Source organism: Amphibalanus amphitrite, unplaced genomic scaffold (assembly GCF_019059575.1).
Source record: "Amphibalanus amphitrite isolate SeventyFive unplaced genomic scaffold, NRLGWU_Aamphi_draft 001001F_arrow, whole genome shotgun sequence".
Lineage (NCBI taxonomy): Eukaryota > Metazoa > Arthropoda > Thecostraca > Balanomorpha > Balanidae > Amphibalanus > Amphibalanus amphitrite.
Genome location: NW_024882495.1, coordinates 254320 through 263479, shown reverse-complemented (window position 1 = coordinate 263479; position 9160 = coordinate 254320). Strand labels below are relative to the sequence as shown.

Sequence of the window (9160 nt, the reverse complement as noted above, 5' to 3'; positions counted from 1 at the left end):
CTGTGTGAGCCGTCAGGGTCGCTGGTAACTGACAATGGCCCTCAGAACCGCCCATGTAGGGTTTTTAAAGGCATTGGTGTAGGGCCTCAGAGTTAGGGGTGTGGGGCCCTCAGGGACGCCGGTGAGGGCCCTTACAGTCGCCGTTATATGGGCCCTCAGAGAAATGGGTGTGGGGCATAGGCGGGTGTGCAGCTCCTAGAGCTGGCTCCCTATAGGCCGGTTAAGACCCCCAGAGGCCGGCAAGTGGCCCTCAGAGGCTGGCTTGGGGCCCTTATGGAGATCTTAATGTTGGTACTTGTGGGCCCATGAGGTGTTCTTACGAGCCCTGTGGGGCCCTTCTGAGTCTAAATATAGCCAACGTGGACTCTCAGCGGCCAATTGGCGCCGCAGGGCCCCTCAGGCCCGAATAACCCGATGGGCCCCTGAACCTGATGGGGGGGGGGAAATCCCGTGATTATCAGTACCTTATGGTGATACCCAACCATGCCTTGCACGGTTGTGCCCCATGGCAAAGCTGCAATCTTTCACCCGGTGCAGGGGTTGAGCACCCCCAACCATTTTGAAAAATCGACACCCCTGGGGAGAAGTGATCGTTCCAGTCGATCTGGGGCATATTCACATCACCCGCAATCACTATGTGGGAGAACTTTTGGGAAACAACAGTTTTCAGCAGAGATAGGTTGTCAGTTGAGGTGTTCCCGTCACTGGATGGGCTTCTGTACAGACATCCTATGAGCAGCTGGTCAGCACCTAGCAAAGGTAGCTTGACCCACAGCTGTTCTTCATAAGAGTAAAGAGCAGGCTGGGAAAGACACCTCTGTAGCCTGCCACTTTGCACTGACAAATATGCAGATGCTTCGTGCGCCCCCCCTGTCCCAGTTTATCCTTGACAGGGTCAAAGTTCAGGAACATGGTATAGTTTGGAAGGGCCATAGTTGCAGGGTGCATTGGATGGCTCTGGGCTTTTGGGATGACCTCACACAAAAGTATCAGATCAGGCTCGTTGTTTGAAATGAACATGGCCAGGTCCTCCCTCTTGTTTAAGTATTGGTCAATGTTTGTGTACAGAATTGTTAGTTTCCTTCGACCACTTCTCTCCATTTCATCTAGTCATTTGTGATGGGAGATCGAAGAGGGTGGTACAGTGAGATCAGGCACTTTTTAACAAAACGAATACACAGACCGTCGGCGCCATCATCAAAGTCTGGTGATGATTGATGCAAGATTCTTATAGATAATGCTTGTCCACGTCCGAATATCAATTTCTTAGCTGGATATCTGCGAATCTTGCTGCGAATATCAATCTGCTACTTATTTGATGGTCGTGTAGATTTCGATGACCTTGAGCCTTGGATTTCGACATTCATGACGCAGTTTTGATGCAGTAGCACGTGGTTCAGCACGCGTGTTGTGTTGTGATGCGCGGTTGGACTCTCAACTGAAGGATATAGAGGCTATATAAAACTCAACTCACGCAGAAAACGAGAGATCTTGAGTTGGAGTTTGAGATGGATCAGCATGGTAAGAAGCAGCATGGTAGTACTGTGGGCATTACAACCAGTAAAACGCCTTCTGGGCGAAGAACGAGCGAGCGAGATGGTGAGCCCTGCACGTGCGGAAGGACGAGAGGGTACTTTGACTTCCAACGGGCCTGTGCAAAGCACCCTTCTAACTGGTAGGTAGCTAGCGGTGTGCCAAATTTGAACGAAATGGGCCCAGCCGTTCCTGAGATCTTGAAGTGGCATTCTGCACGTGCGCACGTGCAAATGGGGTCCAAACTGACTTGCATGACACCGGTCCCCAACCGTGTACCAAATTTGAGCGCAGTCGGCCCAGCCATTCTTGATGTTGAGATCTGGAAGCTCCCCCTGCACGTGCGCACGTGCAGTAGCACCCCAACTCAGTCGGGGAAACTGTGGTAAAATCTGCCATTTTTAGCAGTCTGCTATTTTTAACAGAAATCTGCCAAAAATGGGTACGGACCTGCTAAAAATGGGTACGCATGTGACGTCATCGTACCCAAATATAGCAGATTTGTGTACGGACCCATACAAAAACAGATTTGCGCACTACTTGAATCAAATGCGCATCAAATGCCTGGCAGATTCATGATGAGAATGTCTTAGCACGCCTGAATCCAACGTGCGTTGGATTCAGGCCGAAAAGATTCAGGCCAATGTGAGCCGAAGGCCCACGTTGGCCTGAATCCTTTCGGGGGCCTCCTGAAAACCTCAAGGGAGGGGCGGGCGCCCCCTCCGCCCCCCCTTGGCTACGTTCCTGAAGTACGGTACCCAGTTTTAAGGTCATAGGTCAAATGTTGATCTCTGAGGTCAGGTCAATGACCTAGAAGTTGGGAAAATTGAGACCTGTTGGGACATTGTAGTGTGGCTGCTATTTGGTTTTCGGGATGCTGAGTGCTGTTCACGGGCACCTGCGGTAGCTGCGGTAGCTGCGGCTCGGCGGTCAGCCGGGTAATGACGTCACAGAAAGTGGGGATGGGGCGGGTGGTGTGACGTCATACGGCTGCGGTCGGCTGCGGTCGCCTGCGTCTCCTGCGGTCGAAACGATCCGACCGCAGCGGCCGCAGGAACCATTTGTCATACAAAGTGGCGCGGCAGTTGCGCATTCGTGTTACTTGGGCGCAAAATTGACACAGCCGCCGCAGACGAACGCGTGATGACGTATACACAAGTGGGCGGGACTTACAGCCTGCGATCTACCGCAGCTACCGCAGTCACCGCAGGTGCCCGTGAACAGCACTCTGATCATGGATATCATGTTAGTTTTGATCACAGATGTTGCCTTGCATTTAGGCCAGGTCGGGACAGGTCAGGTCAATCAGTAGGGGTCCTGCTTGGTTAGGGTATTCGTGATAGGTAGGTGTCGATAGCCTCTGACAGCTTCGTAACTGTTACAAAGGCACCAAAACTACTTTTTTAATGTTCAAATGGTTGCTAAATTAGCCAGTGCCGGGCCGGTGCTCCCAGACTTCCGCGCTGGGCCGGGGGTGCCTGAACACCTCCCTTCTAACTTGGCTCCTGGGCCACATAGCGACGCGCGGTAAATGGCAGTCAAAAGAACATCCAAATAAGGACGAAAACACTGCAGTAATTTTTGGGTCAGGTCAAAGGTCAGATCACCAGAGGTCACCAAAGGTAAAATGTTGGCCAATTCAACATTTTGGAAACCGCCAACGGCTAACTCGGGAACCGATAGAGCTGCAGCGCCGCGGAAAAGCGCATTTGATAGCGCTCTTTTAATGCTCTTTTGCCAACATGTCCTCAGACTTGACCTCAGATCAACTGGAGGTCAGTTGGCTTCCAGAGGGCAAAAACTAAAAAAAAACGTTTTTACGAAGTGTTTTTCAGCAATAACATGACTCAAAAGAGCCACGATTTTACTTTTGCCAGCATCGTGTTTCACTTGTCGAGACCCTTCAAATGAACCATAATTTGACATTGAAAGGTCGTTTCTTCGCGATCGGCCGCTTTTTACGCGGGTGTTTTGCGAACAGTGGCGCACCGAAGGGGGCCTTGGGCTCCCCCCCCCCGCTCCGGCATTTTCAGGAGGCCCCTGGGCACCGCTTCGGGTACTTACTTTTACTTGACTTTCCTGCCTGACTACTTTAATTCTGCACAGAAGCACTATCTGGGCAGAGGCCAGGAGGCCTCTGGTAGGCGACCCTTGTTGAGCAGGAGGCCCCTTCTGGATGTGAGGTACCTTCTCACAGGAGGCCCTACCTGGGCAGGAATCACGAGGCCCCCTCTGGCAGGAGATCCTGTATGGGCAAGAGGCCCTGAGGCTCCCTCTGCACAGGAGGCCCTTTCTGGACAGGATTCAGGAGGCCCCCTCTGGTAGGCGACCCTTGATGGGCAGGAGTCCCCTCTGGCAGAGTACCTTTAATGCTTAGGAGGCCCCTTCTGGATGGGACGCTCCCTTTTGCACAGAGGGCCCTATCTGGGCAGGAGGTGGGAGGCCCCATTTGGCAGGAGCTCCTTTATGGGCAGGATACCCCGAGGCTTCCTCTGTACAGGACCCTTTCTTGGTGGGAGGCTACCTCTGCACGAGAGATTCTATGCGGGTAGGAGCCAGGAGGCCCCCTTCGGCAAGAGATCGTTAATACACAGGACTGGAAGCCCCTTCTAAATGGGAGACCCCTCTGCACAGAGGCTCTATCTTGGGATGAGCCAGGGGGCCTCATTGGCAGGAGGCCCTCTACATGTAAATGGGACGTTTCATCTACAGGACACCGTCTCTGGGCAGGAGACCCTATCTGGATAAGAGGGTTGGCTTCAAAATAGGTTGATGTTAGAATGATATGCTTCCCATAAAAATTCCTCCTGCTCAAGAACTGCTGTGAAAATATTTTCTGAACCTGGAAGCGAGAATGATCCTAAGTAAAAACTTTTCTTTACCTTTAGAGGTAAAGTCGATTGTGGGAAGTAAAACTAGTATCAGGTTCTGGCGAGTCGATCGGTGCCAGTTTCAGTCCTCTACCTCCACTGGGTGGGCCACAGTCTGCTGCGCAAATTTGGGGTCGTTACCTTTGTTGACCTCTGTAGCCCAAATGGGGAGTAGTAACAGACAGCAAGTGATTTGGGCCACGTATTCCACACCTTAACCCTCGCCGGCACAGGCCATTTTGCGTCCTTCGACGGCACAAGGGGGGGGGGGGGTTGGTACGACCCCCCTCGCGTTTGGCCCTGATCGAGCTAGAGCTTCGCGGAAAAAACGAGCGTGCTGCCCGTCACGAGACGAAGCCGATGATACCCAATTTTAAGGTCCTAGGTCATCGGGTGACCTTCCAGGTCAGGTCAATGACCCGAAAACCGGGAACATCGGGACCTGTTATAAAGTCGTAAAGTGTGGCTGCTATGTGGTTTTCCGGGGTGCTGATCACGAATATCGTGTTAGTTTTGATCAGAGTTGATGTCTTTAAGCATTTAGACCAGGTCGGGTCAGGTCAGGTCAGGTCAACCGGTAGGGGTTGTGACGGGTATTCGTAATACGTGTCAACCACCTCTGACAGCTTCGTAACATGTTACGAAGGCACCAAAACTACTTCGTTAATGTTCAAATGGTTGCTAAATTCGAATTCAGCTAAAAAAAACTGGCCTAGAAACATGTAAAACTCGAAAAAGTGAACCGAGGTCACCCGAGGTCACCAAAGGTCAATTACCTGACCTGATCTTCAGGTGACCTTGACATCCACCCTAATGCATGGGAGCAACATCAAATCACATGTTTGAACGTTGGAAACCACGAAAAGCTAGCAAACGCGCGGCTAATGCGAGCCGACATACGCCGAATCGCGATTCTGGCCAAACATGGTCTCGGAAAAGAGGTCACAGGTCAAAGGTCATTTGGGTCAGGGTCATGAAATTTTCAGGGTAGGTGTGAAATTGATCCATGCGAGGGTACTGAAAGTTTCGTCGCGATCGGCCGCTTTTTACGCGAGTTATTCGCGAAAAACCTTAGGGGGGGGGGGGTTACGCCATGTGGGGGAGGCCTCTGGTAGACGACCCTTGATGAGCAGGAGGCCCCTCCTGGATGTGAGGTACCTTCTCCCAGGAGGCCCTACCTGGGCAGGAATCGAGAGGCCCCCTCTGACAGCAGATCCTTCGTGGGCAGGAGACCCCCGAGGCTCCCTCTGCACAGGAGGCCCTTTCTGGACAGGATTCAGGAGGCCCCTCTGGTAGGCGACCCTTGATGGGCAGGGGCCCCTCTGGCGGGGGATTTTTATGCACAGGATTTTTATACTTTGCTACACCGGTTAATCTCAGCAAGTAAGAAAGCTAAAAAGACGCGGGGAAACAATGGATTGCTCGCTATGAGATCTTTTAGAACCAGTATAACGCCTTTTGGGGCGACTAACGGAGCGAGCGAGAGGGTGGGCCTTGCACGTGCGAAATTGCGAGGAGGTACCTCCAACTGACTTGTGCACGGCACCCTACTAACCGGTCTCTAGCGATGTGCCAAATTTGAGCGCAATCGGCCCAGCCGTTCTCGAGATCTGGAAGCGACACCCTGCACGTGCGCACGTGCAAAATGGGTCCCGACTGACTTGCACGGCACCCTACTAACCGGTCCCTAACCGTGTACCAAATTTGATCGCCATCGGTCCAGCCGCTCTCGAGATCTGGAAACGCCCCCTGCACGTGCGCATGTGCAGTAGCACCCTAACCGCAACACATTGGGAATGCATTGCCTGGTGGGTGCCTACCTGTATGCCAAGTTTCAGCGAAATCGCCCCAGTAATTACCGAGTTACTGAAATGGGAACAAATTTGGCACCTCTTATTGTTGTATTTTGCACGTGCAGTGGGGGTCACTCACATAGATGAAAAGTATCCGACCTTTGGTAGAAGGGATGCAGCTACCCTATAAAAATGACCGCAAGACAATCGCTCAAGCTGCTGCTGAGATATGGGCCTCTCAAAATCATTGCTTTTGCAAAATGCTTGAACACCCTTGACTTTTCACGTGGCACGTGCCACGGCGGTCACTGAGATGTATTCTTGTATTCTTGTATTTTCATAAATCACCAACAGGCTTACGCCCAATGACAGGTGAAGTCATACGCACACGCATGCATCAACATGCATAAATACCCCCCACCCCACCCCCACACAAACCACTTCTTTGCATCCGACAGAGGCCGACTGTCACATAACGCACGCCAGTGTTGACGCATACGCCGATGCCTCTCGCTTGAGCCGCCCGATCGAGTCAAAGAAAATATCTGACCTAGGCGAGAACTCAAGAAACTGATTGACGCAGCGAGGAATGCGCACAATAAGCCCTCCTGATATGGTGTTCACCCTGGCGAACGGCACATCAATGAATGGTGTGTTTCTGGTTGGCCTCGCGGATATATGGAGCTTAAAAGACCCAATTAAATATGATGATGAGATGAAGCCTTTAAACACCTTGCATAAAAACAGAACATCACACTTTGCGCGTCGTGCTCCTAAGTGTGGCACACGAAATGATGACAATAGGTCCGAGTACTTGAGCGACGAATTTCGTGGTGCGACAAGCCAGCCACATCAAAAACTTGTGTTGCACCCTCTCCACACGAACGAGATGAGATTTGGCCACTCCGCCCCATATCACTGAACAGTACTCGACCACAGATCGAACATTGGCGTAATAAGCCGCCAACACGGCCTGCCTGTCCAGCTTACACTTGGGGGAAGCCGACTGGAACGTTCGAATGAGGAGCCCGAGCGCTCTATTAGCCCGTGTGACCACTGAATGCACGTGATCGGCGAAATCTAGCTTTTGATCAAGAATGATGCCTAAATTTCGGATCGATGTGACATTTTCCAAAATAGTGCCATTGATCGAATATGTCGAGTCAATGGGGCTACGTTTAAGTGTGATTTTAAATGACTTGCATTTGGAGCTGCATTTAGCTTCAATTTCCAGTCGGCCGCCCAGCGTGTCACTGCGTTCAAGTCCCAGCGTGTCGCTGGAGCGTCTGAACATCATCATCGGACCTAACCTCGTGAAACAACTTCAGATCGTCAGCAAACAGCAAACAGCTGGCGGAAATAACAGTTGGCAGGTCATTCACATAGAGAGAGAACAGCAACGGAGAGATGTGACCCCCTTCCGGTGTTCCAGACACAACCGGAACCCACTCGGACACTTTCCCGTTCAACACAACGCGTTGTTTGCGCCTCTCCAAGTAGGACCTCAACCACTGCAGAGCGTTGCCGTCAACGCCGTACATCCTTTCGAGCTTATGCAGTAGCAAACAATGATTGACACTCTGAAATGCGCTGCTAAAATCTGTGTACGCGGTATCCAGCTGGGATTTGTTTGAGATGGCCGCCCATCCGTGCGACAGGAAGGACGCGAGGTTCGTGGCGCATGACCGGTTTGGGACGAATCCGTGTTGGAACGGAGAAAGGTGAGGCTGGACATGTTGGAAGAGTTGCTCGCTTACAATCTTTTCAAAGACCTTTGCACATAGGGGAAGAAGCGATACAGAACGGTAGTTAGCTGGATCGTTCCGCGATCCTTTTTTGAAAATGGGAACTATGTTGGCTTCAGACCACTTTTCAGGAAAGATACCGGATGAAAGGGATATGCGTAAAAGTTTACACAGAGGGGCGGCCAATTCATTTGCACACTCACGGAGAATGCGGGCGCTCAATCCGTCAGGACCACACGCCTTGCTGACGGAGAGCTCCCGGAGTAAACCACGCACAGCCTCCTCCGACACATTGAATTCCGACAGACGGTGGTCAACACAAGAAGGAACGTTGGGGAATACGGCGACGGTGGGGTCGGAAAATTTCGAAGCAAATGTGCAGTTTAGCAGAAGTAGTCAATGTATCAAAATGTATCAGTCAATGTATGTATCAAAAGTAGTCAATTACGGGGTAGAAGGGATGGGGCTACCCAGCAAAAAAAGACCGCAGGCCATTCGGTCCAGCGGTTGCTGAGATATAAGCCTCTCAGAAGCGTTACAGGCCGGGCCGGGCCGGGCCGCTCATACTGAGATTTTTCCGTTACCTATATTGAAAAGACTTCGCTTCGCTCGCTGCGCTCGCTCGCTCGTAATGAGCACCTACATTATTTACGTCGTGTAGGTATTCTTGTTGACAAACCAAACCATGCCAGTGGTATTATTCAGAGATATTTTATGGATCATCAATTACATAAGGAATTATTCAATTATTGGTGGTGATAACTCTGCAACTTTGCATTTTCTTGCTACATAACTTCTCCCTTTTGTGCTTTTATCTAGTCAACTCAATGTGAACTGACAATCAACGTTGGACCCCATTCCAGATCCACCAGTGTCTGAATTACTGCCGCTCATGCGGGCTGCATCAACGTCACCAGAAGGACCAAAGTGGTCTCGGAAGGGCTCTCCTGACAGCGACGAGGAATGGGGTCCTTCACAGAGTCTGAGGCACTCCCAGAGGGAAAGTGATTCCACTCCCATAGACAGTGGCTCTGAGAGCGACTTTCGGCCAGTTGTGAAGGAGGAGATAAAGATTGAAGTCACTTCACCAAGGGTAAGTTTATAAATGCATGGTGATCACCTCTCATTGTTTTTGTTTTTGTTTTTTGTTTTTACTGCAAGGTTGATAAAAGGGAATGGCAGCGCAAAATGTGTTCCAATTTTCATTTTTGTGGTTGAA

At 51.1% G+C, this 9160-nt stretch overlaps 1 protein-coding gene across 5 annotated transcripts in view; it reads left to right on the top strand.

Annotated features, from left to right (window-relative positions):
* The first annotated feature begins 1365 nt into the window (after positions 1–1365).
* LOC122369044 (histone-lysine N-methyltransferase PRDM9-like) overlaps positions 1366–9160 on the top strand; it is a 122376-nt gene continuing 114581 nt past the window's right edge. For 4 of the 5 annotated variants that reach the window (XM_043343414.1, XM_043343415.1, XM_043343413.1 and 1 more), the window contains exons 1-2: positions 1387–1521; positions 8805–9034. In XM_043343414.1, coding sequence (XP_043199349.1) covers positions 1509–1521; positions 8805–9034 — 243 coding nt within the window. In that variant the 5' untranslated portion in view covers positions 1387–1508. Of the gene's footprint in view, positions 1522–8804; positions 9035–9160 lie in introns of all 5 variants that reach the window. The other variant, XM_043343412.1, reaches the window with a different exon arrangement.